Source organism: Chelonoidis abingdonii, chromosome 11 (genome assembly GCF_003597395.2).
Source record: "Chelonoidis abingdonii isolate Lonesome George chromosome 11, CheloAbing_2.0, whole genome shotgun sequence".
Taxonomy (NCBI): Eukaryota; Metazoa; Chordata; order Testudines; family Testudinidae; genus Chelonoidis; species Chelonoidis abingdonii.
Genome location: NC_133779.1, coordinates 29,653,318 through 29,674,092, shown reverse-complemented (window position 1 = coordinate 29,674,092; position 20,775 = coordinate 29,653,318). Strand labels below are relative to the sequence as shown.

At 48.6% G+C, this 20,775-nt stretch overlaps 1 protein-coding gene across 1 annotated transcript in view; it reads right to left on the bottom strand.

Moving 5' to 3' along the window:
* The window catches only part of LOC116821525 (excitatory amino acid transporter 5-like), a 74,821-nt gene that overhangs the window by 27,046 nt on the left and 27,000 nt on the right, over window positions 1-20,775 (bottom strand). Inside the window, exons 3-6 of the mRNA XM_075070819.1 lie at window positions 15,207-15,419; window positions 9,422-9,464; window positions 7,343-7,565; window positions 310-409 (exon numbers count right to left, since the gene is read on the bottom strand). Coding sequence (XP_074926920.1) covers window positions 310-409; window positions 7,343-7,565; window positions 9,422-9,464; window positions 15,207-15,419 — 579 coding nt within the window. The remainder of the gene's footprint in view (window positions 1-309; window positions 410-7,342; window positions 7,566-9,421; window positions 9,465-15,206; window positions 15,420-20,775) is intronic.

Genomic DNA, 20,775 nt, shown 5'->3' with positions numbered 1-20,775 from the left:
TGACCTTAAAGTCTGAGAGCTCCTCTTGACCCAAGCTCATTATCCTTTTTATATCCTGAAGTATGAGAATTAATTCTTATTTTTTCTTAGCCAATGTAACTGTGAGGCTCTTCTTACTACAGAGAACCAGTAGCCTCAACTCTTTACTTAAGCTTGAAACAAAAAAGTTGACTGCAGAAGAGGGAATATTTTAACATCCTGAACTTACAGTTCCTGAACTTTTATTTTTTGTAGCAATATAACTGAAACTGGGGTTAATTGGGAGATATGAAAACATCCAAATTGAGTCAGTCAGAATTATTTACTTACCAAACTGCCATTGAAACAATCTTCATAACTGCTTCATTCAGACACTGGCACACGTTGACTAAAGGAGTTCCGCGCTCACCCATTTTCCCTAGAAGGAGACCTGCAACCAGACATTTTAACTTGAGTTATTAAACAGCATTGATATGGAACATAGAATCATAGGACTGGAAGGGACCTCGAGAGGTCATCTAGTCCAGACCCCTGCAGTTATGGCAGGACCAATGTTCAATCTAAACCCCCGTTGCTGCAATTTCAATCCATTGCTTCTTGTCCTATCCTCAGAGGTTAAGAACAACAATTTTTCTCCCTCCACCTTGTAACAATCTTTTATGTACTTGAAAACTGTTGTCCCCTTTTTGTCTTCTCTTTTCCAGACTAAACAAACCCAATTTTTTCAATCTCCTCTCACAGGTCATGTTTTCATCATTTTGGTTGCTCTTCTCTGGACTTTCTCCAATTTGGCCACATCTTTCCTGAAATGTGGTGCCCACACCTGGACACAATACTCCAGTTGAGGTCTAATCAGCGCAGAGTAGAGCGGAAGAATTACTCTCATATCTTGCTTACAACATTCCTGCTAATACATCCCAGAATGATGTTCGCTTTTTTTTTTTGTGTGTCAGTGTTACACTGTTGAGCATAGACGCCAACTCTGTGGGTGCTCTGGGGCTGTAGCACCCAAGGAAAAAAATTGGTGGGTGCTCAGCACCCACTGGCAGCTCTCCATGGCCCTACCCTGCCCCCCTGCTCCAGCTCACCTCCACCTCCTCCGTGAGCGTGCCACTGCGTCCTGATTCTCCCTCCTCCCTCCCAGCGCTTGCGCCACGAAACAGCTGATTTGTGGGGCAGGGAGGGAGAGGGAAGGAGGGGAAACGCAACGTGCTGGGGGAAGAGGCGGGGATTTGTGGAAGGGATCCAATAGGGTCAGGGAGGGGGTGGAGTTAGGGTGGGGACTTTGGGGATGGGGTTGGAATAGGGGTGGGGCCAGCATGGAGTCAGGGCAGGGCCAGAGGCAGGGGGGCAAGGGCACCCACGGGCACTGGAAAAGGTTGGCGCCTATGCTGTTGACTCGTATTTAGCTTGTAATCCACTCTGACCCCCAGATCCCTTTCCACAATACTACTTCCTAAGCAGTCATTTCCCATTTTGTATGTGTGCAACTGATTGTTCCTTCCTAAGTGGAGCACTTTGCATTTATCCTTATAGAATTTCATCCTATTTACTTCAGACCATTTCTCCAGTTTGCCTAGATCATTCTGAATTTTAATCCTATCCTCCAAAGCACTTGCAACCCCTCCCAGCTTGGAATCATTCACAAACTTTATAAGCGTACTCTCTATGCCATTATCTAAATCACTAATGAAGATATTGAACAGAACTGGACCCAGAACTGATCCTTGCGGGACTCCACTTGATATGCCCTTCCAGCATGACTGTGAACCAGTGATCACTACTCTCTGGGAACAGTTTTCCAACCAGTTTTACACTCACCTTATAGTAGCTCCATCTAGATTGTATTTTCCTAGTTTGTTTATGAGATGGTCATGCGAGACAGTATCAAAAGCCTTACTAAAGTCTAGATATACCACATCTACCGCTTCCCCGCCTTTCCACAAGGTTTGTTACCCTGTCAAAGAAAGCTAGCAGGTTGGTTTGACATGATTTGCTCCTGACAAATCCATGCTGACTGTTACTTATCACCTTATTATCTTCTAGGTGTTTGCAAATTGATTGCTTAATTATTTGCTCCATTATCTTTCTGGGTACAGAAGTTAAGCTGACTGGTCTGTAATTCCTTGGGTTGATCTTATTTCCCTTTTTATAGATATGTGCCCTTTTCCAGTCTTCTGGAATCTCTCCTGTCTTCCATGACTTCTCAAAGATAATTGCTAATGGCTCAGCTATCTCCTCAGTCAGCCTTAATTATTCTATGGTGTATGTCATCAGGTCCTGGTGACTTGAAGACATCTAACTTGGTTAAGTAATATTTAACTTTTTCTTTTAACATGCAAAGATCTTCAGTTGCTGGTGGCTGCAATATAGAGTCAATTGACAAACTCCCAAAAGAGCAAATTTCTAATTGAGATAAACATCCATGCAATTTATATTATATTATTATTATTAATATTTATTACAGTAGGACCTAGGGACCAGCCAAGAGAACAGGGCCCCTGTGTGCTAAGTACTACACACACACAGAGTCATGGATAGTTCCCTACATCAAAGAGCTGGCAATCCAAGCCTATGTCTTTACTGCAAAGTTAGCTTGAGTTATCTACACTTGAGTTACCTTCTCCAGTTAGCCTTGCTCGAGGGAGAGTGATTGGATCCGCAGCACAGAATAACTGTATACCCACTGCATTATTTGCTCCAGCATCGGCAGCACCTGAAGTGTCATTCCCCTACCACTTCTTCTGAGCTACAAACTTCTGGCAGTCAGTTTAGGAACAACACTTGAGTTATATCTTGAGCTACTACTGCAGTGAAGACAAACCCAAAGTAGAAAGTCAGACACTGGGCAGGGGAGAGGGATATAATGAGCTTTGGACATCTGTGAACTTTATCTGAACTTATTTAGCCCCCATCCTCTCCCCACCCTCCCTAAAGTCATGTGATCATTCCCTAACAACCTGGGGTTATGATAGACTCAAAGACTTTAAGGTCAGAAGCGACCATCGTGATCATTTAGTCTGACCTCCTTGCACATTGCAAGCCACAGAAATCACCCACTCACTCCTGTGATAGATCTCTAACCTCTGGCTGAGTTACTGACGTTCTCAAAGCACAGTTTAAAGACTTCAAGCTACAGAAACGTCTATGATCTGGCCCCTTCTTTTGATCAGGGAGCTGGTAAACCTATTTCATCACCACCAAGCAGTAACTTCTAGAGGCAGGTGGACTATCTTTCCTGTTCCTATTTGGTAATAACAGAATAATCCATTTCCTGGAGCACTGACCCTCCAAAAGTTAGTTTTGTGGGATTAATATAGCCCATAATGCAACAGGCTAAACTATCCCTCTTTTTGAATGAAAGGGATTGCACCTCATTTCTACTCTAGTACTGGATTTACCTAATAGCATGTGACATTGCCTATTCTTGTTTGAGTCCATAATGACAAACTCTACTGTGTTGGTCATACTCAGACTGCTGGGGAAGCCATAGCTCTCAATTTCCTGGCTTTTAACAAAATAAAAGTTCTTCTTCAAGTATCTACCAACGTGGTTCCCATGGCGCGTGAGACCAGATTTCCTGGGAAGCAGTGTCTGCACCCTCGCTGTCCTTGTGTCCCTCCATCCCCACGCAAAGTAGGCCATCTGACTTTCAGTTCCTTCTTACTGCCTGTGTGCGAGACAGAATGTCTGCAGTGCCTGTCCGCTTCTCGGTTACTTCTCCTGCTGCTGCACTTAGTTGCTGGTGATTGGTCAGTGCAGTTAGTAGGTAGTCAGCCCTTTTCATTTACTCATTGGCTTTACCATTGTTTAAAAAAAAATGTTCTTAGGTCACTAGATGGCTTGGAGCCCCCTTTGAAGTTGAGCTGTTACAGCAGAAGCTAAATCCCCAGGTTTAAGACATGCCCCTCCTTTGATGCTCCTATGCCATGCAGTGGTGGGCATACTTAAGTGCTTTTCTTGTTTTGGAAAAGGACAGATCCCTAGCTGTTGCGCCCTGTGCTCTTTTCCAAGTGACACAGCAAGCTTGGGGTGCCTGCCTAAAGTTTTCTGGAGTGCCCTGTGAAGGCCTCCTCACACATGATGAAGAAGGATATAGCTAAGACTCAGGCCTCCATCCAGTCCCTCTCAGCTAGCACCCCAGTGAGAGTCCACCCTGAGCACCAAGGCTGAGACACCCAAAAGAGCCCAGGTATCAAGTTTGATCCATGTACCAATTGTCTCAAGAAGGGGTAGGAATGAGCATTACTTCAGAGACGAGAGAGAGAGAGAAAGAGAGAGAGGTCTCCAGGGCCTTCAGAATCAAGACACAAGAGAAGTCAACATGTGTTAGACTCATCTTGAGCTCTGCAACTGAGGGGCAGATAATGATCTAAGATTCCTTTGGTGCCTTGATACCAATATGAATAGAGTGCCTGTGGTACCAGCTAAATCCACTGAGCACCTTTCCTCCGGCTTTCTGGGTACCCAGCCCACTGATACCATCCTTCTTGGCATCCATGGCCTGTTCAGCATGCCATGACCTGTCTGTGGGCCTAGTACTGCAGTCACACTTGCTGGCTCATAGGACATCAAGGGTGCTAACTAGACCTTTGGCCACCAAATTCATGGCAACACATGTAGGAACTGGGCCATCGGGACTGTCTACCCCCAATCCCATGTAGAAGGGATGCAGAAGCACCTTAGTACACCAGGAAGGTAGCCCTACACTGGCAGAGGTGTATTCCTTTGTCTTCTCTATCGAGACATTGTAAAGACTCAAACTCATCCCCCTTCTCCTCCATGGGCATCATGCTGGGAGTCAGGGAGGGCAATGGGTAGGACTGCTGCGTGTTGAGCATCTATTCAACATACCCTTTGAAAGATGGCCCACGAGGATCTAAATATTTATTATAAATGCTTTAATTCCTAAGTTACACTGAACCATTGAAGTGAAACTCCAGAGAACTCATAGACAAGCTACAGAGGAGTAAGGAGTTATAGTTGGTATGGGCTTGACTGTGATCCTTCAACTCAGCCCAGAGTAAGGGTTGGCATGTAACAGTTCCACCTGCAAGTGGCGCTTTCTGCTGTCCCCTTGGTTGGAGAGGGGAGAGCAAGGGAGTTAGCTATTCCCCGGCTGTGCTGGTGGGAGGGAGGAAGTTACTCCTCCTTCCCATGCACCCAGCCAGCTGCTCTAGCAGGCAGGTGGGGGCTGTGGAGCCAAGATTCCTCCATCTTCACCTCCTCTCTGCCACCTGATCACAGAGGAGGGGTGCACACTGGCTTGGCTGCCCTCATGTGCCAAGTAGAGGCTAGTCTAGTGGTTTTCAAACTTTTTGGATTGGTGACCTTTCCCCACAGCAAGCCTCTGAGTGTTAGCCCCCTCATAAATTAAAAATGAGGAGGGTTAATTTAATTTAATGGAGGCTCGGAGCTGTCAGCCTCACAGAGCTGACAGCTGGTGACTGCCATGTACCCACCTTGTGACTCTGAGGGGTCATGACCCCTGTTTTGAGAACTTCTGGGCAAGTGACTATCTAGCCCTAGACAGAGAGCAGATAGATCCCTTCCTGGGAGAACGTCTGTGCCGTGTATGTTGGAACCATATAGAGAACTCTCTCATATGGCCAGCTAGAAAATATCAACTGCTGTCCTGTTCTAGGAGCCTGTTTTATTCTGATGACTTCAGAACGGCCTGAGATGGGCTAAGATACTGGCCCAAATGAGTGTCATTAGAATTCTGCTCATAATCTTCAAGTTTAATGTTGGTATTTTAGAAACTGCAACCCCAGGATGAAGCTCTGGCCAGCCAATGTCAGTTGAAGGTGCTACCTGAAGAATCAAAAGGGGAAACTACCTGAAGCCAATGCATGTTCATTTTACATGGCAAATCCCACCTGCTTGCAGAAGGCTTTGTTCAATGTCTGAAGACAAGGAATTACAATAAAAAAAACCACACAGTGAGCAAATGCTGTTGACCCTGAGGAGAACCGAGTCCATGATGGACATCTCAAATCTTGAAGGAATGTCTGTGTGGGCGCCTACCTCTGTATGTAGTCTGCCATCTCTTTTCAGAGGTCCAGTCGCTACATCACAATCATTCCATTCCAACACTGAATTGACCTTCCTTCCTGCCGGTCCCTCTCTGCTACCTCCCTTCTCTACCACTAATGATAATTCCAGCCTCCTTCCTGCTTCAGGCCTTGGTGTAATCTTCATCTCTTTTGTCTACTTCTCCTGCCTTCACCCCATATTATATTATATATTCTTCCCCTTATTATAACCAGATACACCATTTCCTCTATTCCCCCTGGTCCATGATCTCACCTGGATCACTGCTACCTTCTCTTCTCACTTCTCCTCCTTAGAATCATAGAATATCAGGGTTGGAAGGGACCTCAGAAGGTCATCTAGTCCAACCCCTTGCTCAAAGCAGGACCAGTCTCCAGACAGATTTTTACCTCAGGCCCCTAAATGGCCCCCTCAAGGATTGAACTCACAGGGTTTAGCAGGCCAATGCTCAAACCACTGAGTTATCCCATCCCCCTCCTTCAGTCTATTCAAAACATCCCTGTGCTTCACTCACCTTTATCTCCCATTGCACTGACCACAACACCTCTATCCCTTTAAGTCTCTTAATTGGTTTTCTGTCCCTTACTCCTCCACTCATCTGCTTGTCACTTTCAGCTTCATCTTCGACCACCTCGTCCCTGGTGCTTGGAACAGTCTCCAATTTCCTGCTGCCAGCAACTCATCTTTCCTTCCTCACATCTCCCACTTAAAACCCAGAATCTTTCCTTTCTTGTTCACCCAGCATTTAGCCTCAATTTCCATTCCCTCATTTGCTGTCCTACGATGGCTTGGCTCTGCAAGGTTACAAACAGACTAGAAACACTCCCTGCCTTGAACAGGTTACAAAGTGCTGTGTAAATTCTAGAGCATTATAAGTAGCCTGTAATGATTTCTAATAACTGTGTTTACTTATGACCTAACTTTTCCAAATGGAGCCTGTCACCCCTTTTTAATAAGCTTTAACGATATGAAAAGTTTGGATGATTAGTGACAAGCTGTGTTACCTAGAAGAGCCCAAAAATGTTACAAAATTATTTTAAAACACTGAATAAAGAGCCTATTTTCAATCATTATTATTCATATTAATAGAATTAATAAATAATAAAGAAAATAATTAACAATTTATCACAAAATGCATCTTGCACTGGGAATACATGGAGAGGAAGCCCTGCCTTGTTACATATGAACACAGAGGTTTAAATCAATACAACCTTAACTATGGAGTTGATATGATACCTTCATAATTAAATGCCTCCCAGTAATGCTTGATCAGTGGGTAGCATGAAATCTGACTGTATTTGGCAAGTACCTATTGTAGCAGAGAAGATAACAATCCCCAAGACATTCATTTCATTGCTGGTCCCAGGCAGGGTCCGGTAGGTCATTTCTGGAGACGGGGTGATCTCAAGAAGCACAGGTCTTTGGATTTCGGAATTTTCATCGTCAGGTGCAAAGTAAATGAAGCTGAGAGGTTTCCCTGGGATCTTTGGAAAGCCTGAAGATTTCACCACTGGGACGAGAACTGTTCGATACTGCAACATTAAATGAAATTAAATTAAAAGCAAATAGCCTCCTAGCAAATGACTGGCTTGTGCTCACTCCCATTGACTGGGACCAGTTCAAGCCCAAAATCTGAAACGGGGAGGCTTGTCCTGGATGAGGGAGAGTGATACGAGGATCAGCTGCTACTACCACTGAAAATAAAAGAGACCAGCTATGAGCTAAGTGGGGAAGTGGTTCTGTTCCCTTCAGATCACAGCCCAAGCACCCCGGTATGCAGTGTACAGGATGCACTTGAAGGTACATGCACAGCTCACTTACCTGCATGATAGGCAGGGTAACATACAGCCTCTTAGCCCTGTCCCTGGTGTCCCAATTTTATTTTATTTTTTGGCAAAACTGGGCCTTCGTCCCATTTGCTCTTGCCAACTGATTGTCAGCAAAAGCAGACAGGACAAATGCCCAGTTTTGCAAAACAAATGGGGCTTGCCCCCAGTGGGGCCTGGAGGAACATTTGGGGGCAGTGAGGGGCAGTGCCAGCCTCACCCAGAGGAGCTCGGCAGGCAGTGACACCTGGGGCCCAGGCCAGCCCTGTGGGGGGAGGGAGGCTTCCCCTAAGGCTCAAGCCAGTTCTGCATAGGGGGGCTCAGATGAGCAGCTCGGGCTGTGCTGACAACTGCCCCCAGCTAGGAGGGGTCGGCCTTGCTTTGCAATCACCAGTCCTGCGGCTCCCTCGCATTTCTCTCATTTGGCTTGATCTTTTCCCCTGACTTTTTCAGTCTATTTCTTGCTCTATCCCCCTTTTCTCGGTTGTGGAACAGTTGTTCTTTTTCCCTTCTCTCTTCCTCTTCTCTCCCCTCTCGTGTTCCACATTCCAGTCGCCCTGGGCTCTCCCCACCTTCACCCTCTCTCACGTGCTTTCTTCTGCCTCATACCCCCAAAACCACGCTCCTCCCCTGCCATTACTGCCTCCTAGGGAAGATCCAGCAAACACAAAGCACAGGCGCCCATTCACCTGGAATAGGCTGGTACCTGCCACAGGCTCTCTCCCATCCCCCTCTCCACCACACATGCAACTTCCTCCCCCCTGCGCCCACAGAGCAGCTCATTCTCCCTCCCTACTCTAGTCCCCATCCATCCTCCCTCTCAGGCCTCCTCACCCTTCTTCCCAGCTCTGTTGTTGTTCACCCCAAGCAAATTCTCTCTTCCCCACATCCTGGCTCTCCACACACCACCCTACAGGCCAGCTACTCCTCCCAGCTCTCGACCCTCCAGGTGATTCCCCCCCGCCTCCCAACATGCCCCTTGCGGGGGGTGGCGAGTCTGGACAGGAGGCAGAAGCTCTGCTGTTCGCCCGTTCCCTGCAGGCTCTGCCATTTGGTACCAACAGGAGCTCGGGCCAGAGAAAAAGTGAACGGCTCAGTCCAGAGCAGCATTAATGGCCAGATTTCCAAAGGAGCTGAGCGCCGGGGATCTTCAGGAAATCTGGCCCTAGGCTCGTTCTAGTGGGGAGCAGAAGAACCTTCTCATTTTTAACTCCCCAGGTGTATGGAGGCTAAGTCTGGGGAGGACAGGACGTATCATCTGCGAGGGAACCCCCTCCCCCGAACCATGCAGCCTCCCAGCCAGGGGGGCTCTAAGCCTGGCCAGGACTCATGTGCAGCCCCAGCATGCGCCACAAGATGGGATCCACCCTTGTGATGAGTCACAGTCACTGTGGGTGAGTATGGAAGGGAGGACGCTTCTTCCTGGGCAGGTTCCTACGGTGAAAGGTGCTAATCACTGATATTGAGAAAGCCATCCAAGCCCACCAGGCTGCCCATGTGACCCGTCCCCTGTTCTCAGGAGCCGAGAGGTGACTTAGGAGCTTGGGATCAAGGGAACTCACCTGCTGGAATGAAGCCTCAATCAGGTTAGAAGGAAACATATTTCTGTAAGAGATGAATGAGATAGGAATGAATCAGCCTCATGAGCTTGAAAAGAAAGTGGAGAGCCTCTTTGCAGGATTAACATTCAGAGAATTAAGGCGAGTAAAGTACATTATGGCTCACACTCCTTCAGTACGACTGATTCTACTGCCCCATTTCCAAGTTTAAATCAGGAGCGGAAATGGGATTGAAAAATCAAGTGATAATAAGGCCGCTGAACCAATTATGTAAACCCAGAGGCTAATGTTATATTTTTGAGAACTCATTTGTCATAGAATTAACTAGCTGTTTTAATTGGCTATTGGGCCAAATTTCTTTACCTAGGAAAAACTCCAGGTAAGATGCATGGGAGATTTACAGGAGTAGGGACTGAAGGATTTGGCCCACAGATGTGCTCACCATTGCAAATTCAGCATGGGAAAGGCAGCAGTGGTATGAGTTTTGTGAAACTTCTCAAAAAATTGACTGCAAAATCCTTAACATCACATCCACCATAATCTCTCCACCACAAAGAGGACAGCCATACAGTCCCTCAAATCTAACCACCAGATAGTCATCGAACCAGCAAAAGGGTCCTCAACCGTGGTGATTATGTTAATAAGGCCAACTGACAACTCTCTAACACTAACTACTATAAAGAACTCAAAAAAGAGCCTACACCACAATTCACCAAGGAATTTAAGGACATCATCAAATCCTTCCCCAAACAACTGGTGGTCTGGTGCCAGATTTGGAACGTGTATGCCATCTATCGCCCCTCCACAGTCAGGGAAGCCTATTTGTGTAAAGCCATCTACAATATCATGCATGTTGCCCACGGTCATGGTCTTTCAGAGCAGGATGCGATTAATGGCCCTGCACACTTCCATCAACACGACTCCAACAGTCGACTTTCCCACTCTGAACAGGTTAGCGACCGACCAATAGCAGTCTGGAGTAACCAGTTTCCACAGTGCAATTGCCATGCACTTCTCCAGTGACAGGGCAGCTCTCATTCTCATGTCCTTCTGCCGCAGAGCTGGGGTGAGCTCACCACACAGTCCATGAATGTGTTTTTCCTCATCCAAAAGTTCTGCATCCCAGACCTGCATGACAATGTGATCCCATCACTCAGTGCTTGTTTCCCAAGTCCAAAAGCAGCGTTCCATTGTGGCTAGCACTTCTGTGAATGCCACAAGGAATCTCGTGTTGTAGCTACTACGCGTGGCGAGATCAATATCACACTCCTCTTGTCTTTATAGTTTAAGGAATAAATCCACCGCCACTCATGACGTGTTAGTCATAGCGAGCAGCATATTGGTCAACAGTGTGGGATCCATTTCTGCAAACTGAAGAGGCAGAGCGCGCAGTACTCAAACCATTGAAAGATGGTGCCAAATGCGGACAGAAGCACAGGGACTGCTGGGATGGGAAGCAATGCATCACGAGGCATTGGGACAGGACCCAGGATGCTCCGTGACCCACTCTGTCTTTCCACAACCTTCAGTGGCAGAAGAGGAAGAGATGCTCTGTGGGATAGCTGCCCAGAGTGCACCACTCCAAATACCACTGCACATGTGAACACACTATTGCGTAGGCAGCTGACAGCGTGAACACACAACAGCGGTTTCTCTTCGGTGCTCTGAGTGGTGCTGTTACTCCCAGCGCTTTAATTCTGCCAGTGTAGACATACCTTTATTGTTTATTATGCCTCTACCCCGATACAACGCTGTCCTCGGGAGCCATAAGATCTTACCATCTTATAGGTGAAACCGTGTTATATTGAACTTGCTTTGATCTGCTGGAGTGTGCAGCCCTGCCCCCAGAGCACTGCTTTACCACGTTATATGCGAATTCGTGTTATATCAGGACACATTGTATCGGAGTAGAGGTGTACTACAATCTGTAACCCACCAACCCCCTTTTTGTCCTCTGACTGCAGAGGTATTACGGGGCCACTCTACCTCGAATGGGCCCTTCAATGTGTATTAACTGTTTAGGCTAAACAATCTGTTCCGCCTGGCATTTTGCTGTGAGTGAGCTCCTTTCCCAGACCAGAAGCGGAGCTCTGCGTGTCTCAAAAGCTTCTCTCTCTCTCTCACCACCAGAAATTGTTTCAATAAAAGATATTCCCTCACCCACCGAGTCTCTCTAATATCCTGGGCTGCAGCTACATGGCACACAAACTATTTCTCTACGTTTCAGAATTAATTGAGCTCCTTTCATGTTGCTGGCTGGGCTCTGTATTGTTCACTCCTGCCAAAGCCTGGCTGCCAGAGACAAGCCACTCAGAGCCCTGGCTCAAGGCCTGCAGCTGGCTGGCTGAAGGGGGAAAGGGGAAGGAAGGCGGTGGCCAGGGTGCCCAAGACCCAGTATGGCCACTGGGGTATCTCTCAGGAGGGAGAGGGCAGCTGACTCAGAGCATGCATGTGTGGGAGATGATGAGTTGATGGGGGGTGTTGTGAGGGAAGGGAAGAATTCACTGACTTTGTTGGGGCTCACTCTGAGGGCAGGGGCCCCTGCCCAGTGGGAGTAAGGAGAAAGCAGATGGCTGGGTCTGAGGGAGGGACATCTCAGTGGCAGCTGGGGAAGTGCAGATCCCCCTCACTTCATTGATCGTAGACACCTGGGCTGAGATACATGAAAGGCCGTAGGCTTTGCAATACCGAGTGTCGCAGCACCTAACTTTTGGGCACCTAGAAAATCACAGGCACAACATGGGACTCCGCAAAGCCTGAGTTAGGTGCCCCGGTTCCTACATGATGAATAGGAGGGATGTGGCCCAGAGTTACAGGGTCTGGGTAATGCCCCAGGCTGGAGCCAGTCTCTTGGACCCACATATCTCTGCAGGGGGAGCAGGTGATGATAGCCACCTTAACTTTTAGCCCAGTGCTTGCAGCGCTCACCTGGGATGTGGGATGTTCAGTGTCCCCCCCGCCAGAGGGGAACCAGGATCCAGAGGTGGATTACAGATGTGTAGGGCCCTGAGCCAGAGCAAGTGGCCCCTCCGTGCTCCTTTTGGGGAAATGAGGTCAGAGTGTGGGGGGCTTCATTTTTCCAGAGGCCCCAATTTGGCCGGGGCCCTGTTAGCCAATCCGCCACTGCCAGGATCTGAACAGGGGTCTCCCCCATGCCAGATGAGTGCCCAGCCACCGGACTAGAGTGCCTCTCTTGCACTCCCCCTACCTTCCCCCCAAAACTAAGGGTTTATCCACAGTGGAATGGCTATGGGGCTAGAGAAACTGGAAATGACTCTGTAGCCTGGTGGTTCAGGCCCCAAGGTGGAAGACCCTGGGGGGTCCAGTCCCCTTCCTCCACTCACTCTATCGTGATTGAGCCACAGTGGGACAGCTTCAGGAACCCAACCTCACAACATCCCCAGCTCAGCGGATAGCAGGGGCGGCTCTAGACACCAGCAAAGCAAGCATGTGGTTGGGGCAGCCCATTTGCAGGGGCAGCAGGGATCCAGCCTGGGAGCTGAGAACCAACAGGGGGCTCTGGGAGCTGTAGTTCCTTGGTTAGCTCCCTGCCTATAGGGCCAGCCCTGGAGCAGGGAAAGAACTACATTTCCCAGCATTCCCTTGGCCACAACCAACAGGAGGGAGTGAGGAAGCTGAGACCTCGTGCTGCAGCCTGCTGTGAATGGAGAACTGCACTGTGAATGGAGGATAGGGATACCATATGTTAACATTCAAAAAATAGGACACTCCACGGGGAGGGAGGGTAGCCCCAACCTGCCACCATCCACTCCCTCCGACTGCCCCCCACAGAAACCCCAACCCATCCAGCCCCCCCGCTCCCTGATCACCCCCTCCTGGGACCCCCTAACTGCCCCCCAGGAACCCACCCCCTATCTAAGCACTGCTGGTCCTTGTCCCCTGATTGCCTCCTCCTGGGACCCCTGCCCCTAACTGTCCCTTGGGACCTCACCTCCTATCTAAGCCTCCCTTCTCCTTGTCCCCAGCTTGCCCCTCCTGAGACCTCCCCAACTTCCCCCCTAGTACCCCACCCCCTACCTGTCCCCTGACAAACCCCTGGGACTCCCATGCCTATCCAACCACTGCCTGTCCCCTGACTGCCCCCCGAACCCCTGACCCATCTAACCCCCCCTGCTCCCTGCCCCTGACTGCCCCCCCCTGAACCCTCCCCCCATCCAACCCCCCTGCTCCCTGTCCCTTGACTGCCCCCCTGGAACCCCCTACCCCTTCTCCAACCCCCCAGCCCCCTTACCGTGCCACTCAGACCAGCGTGTCTGGCTCCACGCAGCTCCAGACACGCTGCTGCATACATGCTGCCGTGCTCCCAGTGGAGCCCACAGCCCCCCCCCCCCCCCCCCACCCCAGCACCTGCCTTCCAGATTTGAACACCTCAAAATTCAGGAGTGCTCAAGCTCAGTTTGGGCAGCTGTTACTTCATTTCTCCCAAATCAAATATACTGATCCACTGTAACTTGCTGTAGAAAAAGTAGGATAAAATTGAGCAAGAAATGCTTCCCAGTGGTTATTAGGACTGGAATTGCTATTTTCAACAGCCATTGCCTTTTTTTTTGTTTGTTTAAAAGGAAGACAGTGATATTGCATTGGCAAATTCCCCATAGAAAGAAAGAGTGGAACAAAAGAATAATAAAGGCACCTCAACTTTTCCTCATTTATGGAGGACAGTCTTATAATATGCATCCAGAGATCCTCCAGTCACATAAGCTGAAAATTGTTCCACTTTACTGCAGTTCTATAACCATATGGGAATCAATCCTGTTTGTGTTCTGTGCACATCCAAAATTCCTGCTGAATGACCCGCTCTGGGAGCGAGTTACCAGTGACCCAGAGCTGCGGCAGAAGGAGGGTGCAGGGGGCGGAGGGACAGCCCAGGTCTGGTGTGGCAGGAGGTGTGTGTGGGGGGCAATGGTAGGGTGGGGGAGAGCCCAGGGCTGGGGCAGCAGGGGGGTGCAGCGAGGAGCCCAGAGCTGGGACGGGGGGCAGCCAAAATTTTTTTTGCTTGGGGTGGCAAAAAACCTAGAGCTGGCCCTGGTGCATAGCACGCTCTTCTGAGAGGTGGGAGGCCCCTCTTCAAAGTCTTTCACTCACCTGGCAGAGAAGGAGATTGAACCTGGGGTTGCCACACCCCAAGTGAGTGTGCTAACCACTGAGCTAAAGGTTATAAGGTAGATGGCTACCACTGCCACCACCTCCTCCTCCAGCCAGATTTTGAATGGGATCAGATCCAGTAGACCTGCTCAGAGACCACATACAGATTGGACTCTGCACACAACTTAATGCCTGTCATCCCCCATTCATGGCTTCTTCTGGGGCTTAGGGCATGAGCTAGGCGTCTGGATGCCTAGAGAGAGGTAGCAGCATGCACGCCCCCCATTCTAAAATTTGAGTCTCTACTGTCTAGGATACTTTTACCACAGAAAGTGAGGTGCTGAGGGAGTTTAGGTGCCTACAGGGTTAAGCAGCCGCTGAACAGGAGTTCTGTGGATCGTTGTGGTGCTGCACAGAGGGGTTTAGGCACCTACGTTGCTGCATGGATTGAAGTCAGAGTCAGTTGTCGTGTGAACAAGTGCACTCTGGGGAAGTGCCTGGAATTGTAGCCACTCACTCCATGGCTGAATTTGGCCAATTTCTCCTTAAATGTTCTTGGAGACATTGATCTTGTTAAAAGCTCGTGTGAACTCATTTACAGTGTGAAGAACTTGGCTGTAAACAATAAAACAGGCCCCATATTTATAAAACCAGGGCTATTCTGGAAGCTGCTGGAGAGTACCTGATTAAATCCAGTAAGGCATCTGCAGAGCTCAGCACCACTTTGCCTGTGGTATACTCCTCCTTTTGGGCAGCAGCACCTGGATGAATGTTGATCACAAGCACAATCCCAACAGTCACAGCCATGAATGTCGTCCAAAGATAATAGGTGAGAGTGATCAACCCCATTTTCCCACAGGCCTTGGAGTCCATGGTGGCCAGGCCAGACATCAGGCTGAAAGAGAAAAGAACATGTTCGGCGAACTCTCACAACTGAACTGCAAAAGACATGTCTCTGGCAGAGACTGCCCGAGTCACCAGCTCCATGTGTTGCTTGCCCCAGCAGAGCCCACGCTGGTCATGAGTTCTGCAGGGTGCTTGCCACCTGCCAAGGTCCTGAACTCCAATCCACTTAAGCTCATTGAGCTCAACCATCTGCTTAGTGCACAGGGCTGGACAAGGAGCAAACAAGGTGTTAGCTTCCGTTACGACAGGAATGGAGAATGATGCTGAAAATAGCATTGTGTCAGCCATTATATCAGTCACTGGGAGTCTTCCACCTGGAATTCCATATCCAACGCTGGTCACGCCATTTGAAATAGGCAACAAAAATGGTTAGAACCTGGAGAGACTTCATATGAGGCCTCAGAGACAAGAGAAATAAGCAGTGACATGACAGAGGGTTAGATAAAGTAATCCAGGAGTCCTATTTACCCTCTCAGATTCTCCAGGAAGTCAGACTAGTTGATCATAATGGTCTATGACTCATAAATGAGATGTCAGTGAAACTGAAACGCAACAAATTTAAAGTGGATTTTAAAAATCCTGTAGAACTAATTGGCACAAGATATCACTGATGCCAAGAATTCAGTAGGATTAGAAAGAAGGGATTTGACATTTAATGAATCATAGGCGCTGACTCCCTGGGTGCTCTGGGGCTGGAGCACCCACAGAAACACCCACTAGCAGCCCCCTCCAATCAGCTCCTCCCTCTCCCCCCAGCACCTCCTGCCTGCCAGCAGGCCCCATCCATCTGCTGCTCCCTCTCTGCTGCTCCCATCTGCTGCAATCAGCTGTTCAGCAGCGTGCAGGAGGCACTGGGAAGGAGGGGGAGGAGCGAGAGTGGGGCGCGTTCAGGGGCAGGGTTGGGGTGAGAAGAAGTGGGATGGGGGAGTGGTGGGGACAGGAAGAGGTGGGGCGGCAGTGGAGTGGGGGTGTTGCTTGGGGTGGAGCATCCCCCAGGAACACAGAAAGACAGCACCTCTGTAATGAATAATAAGAACACCCACACTTACATCAGATAGGACAGAGCCTTACAGATAAGTGAGCCTATCTGCTTCAGGGCAGAATCCAAACTTCCCCCAAAGGCAGGTTACTCCATAAATGTCACTTGGACAGTTTTTTGCAATAGTTGGGCCTACAGATTTACCCTAATTGGGAGCTCAGCGGTGAGTGAAACTCCTTAGAATGTCACAGTAATGGTCACAATAAATCAGGGGTTCTCAAACTGGGGGTCGGGACCCCTCAGGGGGTCGTGAAGTTATTACGTGGGGGGGGTCATGAGCTGTCAGCCTCCACCCCAAACCCTGCTTTGCCTCCAGCATTTATAATGGTGTTAAATGTATAAACAAGTGTTTTTAATGTATAAGGGGGGGGTCGCACTCAGAGGCTTGCTGTGTGAAGGGGGTCACCAGGACAAAGGTCTGAGCACCCCTGCAATAAATGTTAATGGAAAAAGGTGGGAAACGGAGTCCAAACACAAAGGCCAACTGCTAGAATCCAAGGACTGTGTTAAAATCATGCCTAGTAAAGAAGAGCTGTGTGGGGCCAGAAAGCAATGGACCAAAATTGGTGTGTCAGAAATTAGGCCTAATCGGTAGACAAACTACTGAAGGGCTGGGCTATCCTGCCAACCACTCCCTGTGGAGTCCTTAAAAGAAAAGACTTTGGGGGGTGGAATCAGGACAACTGTTCGCTCAGAAGCAGGAGGCCTGGAAGGAGCAAGCTTCTCCGTCAGGGCTGCCATCGGAGGAGGCGCTAACCCAGGGAGGCCCACGCAGGAACATTTTGGGGGCCCCTCTTACCTCTCACTCCACAAACCAAACCATATCCCCAGACCACACACACAGACACTTGTTAAAGAGTCCATGTTCAATAAGATGGATGGTATTTGTGAGTAACACTCAATCGGGGCCAAAACTATATATTTTGCAACACTGCTGTAAGCCTGTAAACCAAAAGGCAGCTAAAAGCAATAAACGGAGCAGCAAGTTTGCCAGATCTCAAAGCAGCTGATCAGACCGTGGGCCATGCCCGTGTTTCTCCACCAGTAAGGAAGCTGCATTTTCTCTCAGAGCTGTTCTTTTCTCTCCCCTCGTGGGATCAACTTGTCTTATTTTCTAGGAAATGGGATCGGACTTTAACAGTAGCAGCAGCAGCAGCAGCAACAGCTCCAGCTCATCTCAGCTATTTTTTTCTCTCTCACTTGCCCCAAACCAGGAAAGTTATTACCCCTTTTAATCCATCTAAAAGGCTAGAGGGATAAGGTGGGTGAGGTGCACCTTATCTCTCTAATATCCTGGGGCTGACACAGCTACAACTACACTGCACACATCTCAGAGACTGCCAGGCATGGGTTTTTTTCCTTCTAAAAACTTGACAGTTAAGGGAAAGGAAGAAGGGATGGTGCTCAAAGCGCTACTTAATATTTTACGTTTTTAAGGCTTTAGCTGTTTTTCCTTCTTTTTCTCGATCTTTAATAAAAGGCCAGAGATATTTTTAGTTGTGTGTTCCATGGGACTAAGCCAGCTGATGTCTCTGTACGCAGAACCCCACACTTGGTTTAAAACTTAGCGCTGTACAGTGACAGGGTCAGGTGAGCATCTTTGACTGTCTGTGTCCATTTATTCCACTGAAATTAATACAACAGGTTTCTTGCACCTTCTTCTGAGGCAGCTGGTACTGCCCATCATCAGGAAGGTATCCGAGTCAGGAGGGATCCCATTCCCTGGTCAATAGGTGACTCGTGGGAGGGACACAAAGGGGATGACACATGACCTCCCCACGTGACTCCTCCCCGCTCCACCCCCAGCTCGGGGCCCCTGCGCTCTCCCCTTCCTCTCCCAATCCCACGTTACCCGGGGGGGGCCTCTGTTCTCCCGCTGCGCTGGCTCCCCCCCAGCTCTTCCTGGCAGCCAGGCCCTGGAGCCACTCCCGGATGCTGCCCAGTGCAGCCCAGTGGCTGCCTGGGAGAGTATCTGACTGCAGCTGCCTCCCTCCTAGGCTTGGCATACAGGACAGTGACTGAGCGAGTTGGAGCACCCCCCGGCCCCCCCAAGGCATGCTCAGAGTCAGTTCCTGTCCCCAGAAGCTGAGCCTGGGTGGGGAGCAGCCTGCTGCTGCCACAGCCAGGTGCTCTCCCGGGCAGCCACGCTACTCTGGGCAGCATCCCAGGCAGCATGGTTGGAAGAAGAGAGGCTCTGGCCCTGCCTTTTTCCTTCTGGCTGTGCCCCTGCCCCTTCCTCTCCCTGCCCAGGCTGGCTGCTGGGGCACTTGACCTTGCTGGAGGGGCACTTGGCCCTCTGTGCACCTCCCCTGAGTTGCCCCTGTCCAGAGGCAGTCTGGCATGTCCGTGTTCTGAGCTCTTCTTGGATTTCAGGGAAACTGAATGTTTCTGAATTCTGCAAAAGCCTTTTTTGAGCTCTCCCAATGGGTTTGTTTTTACATGTCCAAACTCCTTGTACACTCAGGGTTGGTCTACACCGAACAGTTACATCTGCCTAGCGACGTTTCACACCCCTGAGAGACACTGTTAAACCAACTAACCCCCAGTGTAGACAATGGTAGGTTGACAGATGAATTCTTCTAGCTACTGCCTCTCAGGGAAGTGGATGACCTACAATCTCATCGCTGTAGTAGGTGGCTACACTTTCTGAAGCAGTACAGTGGTGTAGACAGAGCCTCAGGCCATGTCTACATGACCACTCATGTTGGCAAAACATATGTTGCTCAGGGGCTGCCTGAAACAGTAGCTCAGAGTAGTGCACTGTTTCCTCTCATCTCAATGGGGCTTAATTCTGAAACCCAAATTCCCCTCCCCTGCCTTCTGATGCGCCAAAAGCCCCAATTGCTCCCCACCTAGCTGCCAAAACCCACTGCTACCCCCTTAACACCTGTGCAATGCAATTATGTGCTCTCAGTACAAACATCTGTGCCACATTAAAAACCTCAGATCCACATCTCAATGAGTGCCTTACCCACTGGGTGGTGGAGTAAGTTTTTTATGCTCTGATCCAATGGATATTAAATTTTTTTTACGACGTGGAACAGCTCCACCAGGAGACATTAAGGAAGCATTACAGAGATTGACTATAACCTGTTGATTGGACCTAGGTTCAACTCTCAGCTCTGAATCAGGAAATTTTCTCTGGTTTTTGTCATGAACAATTTCAAAAGGTCTTCTTGTGTTCATTTCTGCATCAAAACCTCACATTTTTGGTGAAATGTAATTCTTGTTTTCCAGCCAGCCCTGTTCATTTCCAGACATTCTAACTTTTCGGTATTTTAAAAAGATGATGAATTTTTGTAAAATAAGCATAAGCTTGCTTTTTGGTACTAGCTGAGCTCCATTCAAACACACTTTCAAACTTTCCTCATCTTTAACTGAGTTTTGGCTTCCAAAAGTAGCTTAAATATATCCCCTGGTGCATATATGCTATTCCTTTAAAAAAAATTGTTAAAAGAACAGTATGATAGCTGAGTCCAAGCACTCAGAAGTTAGGAAATACCAGAATTATGGTTTCCTGTGTAGCCTTAATTCTGTTCCCTTGTGTCTATGAATTATGAGGAGTTTTTAATTACATGATCACATGCTACAGGGGTAGGCAACCTATGGCATGTGTGCCGAAGGCGGCATGCGAGCTGATTTTCAGTGGCACTCACACTGTGCAGGCCCTGACCACCAGTCCAGGGGGTTCTGCATTTTAATTTAAATTTTAAATGAAGCTTCTTAAACATTTTAAAAACCTTATTTACTTTACATACAATAGTTCAGTTACATATTATAGACTTATAGAAAGAGACCTTCTAAAAATGTTAAAATGTATTACTGGCACGTGGAACCTTAAATTAGAGTGAATAAATGAAAACTCAGCACACCACTTCCGAAAGGTTGCCGACCCCTCACATACTATTTCGCCTACTATTTTAGCAGCAAGCCTGGAGCAAACTCTATTAAGGAAAACACAGATGGGAAACAGCGATTTTGGTAGTTTATAACTAGACTAAATCTGGGTAGATTTTTCATGGGAAGAGCAAAAGGCCCTAAGACTGACTCTGTCTAATTTCAAACTCCTGATATAAACATGGAGACATCAGTTCTCTTGAAAAATAGTCAGAACAAAACATTTATAATGGAAAATGATACGGAACCTAAATACAGGAGTCACTGCCGTTCCAACAATGACCATTCAGGACTCCATCCCACAGGCTGCTGAGGACTGAAGGTAGAGTTGTGCACAGGGCCGGTGCAAGGATGTTTCGCGCCCTAGGCGAAACTTCCACCTTACGCCCCCCGGCCCTGAGGCGCCCCC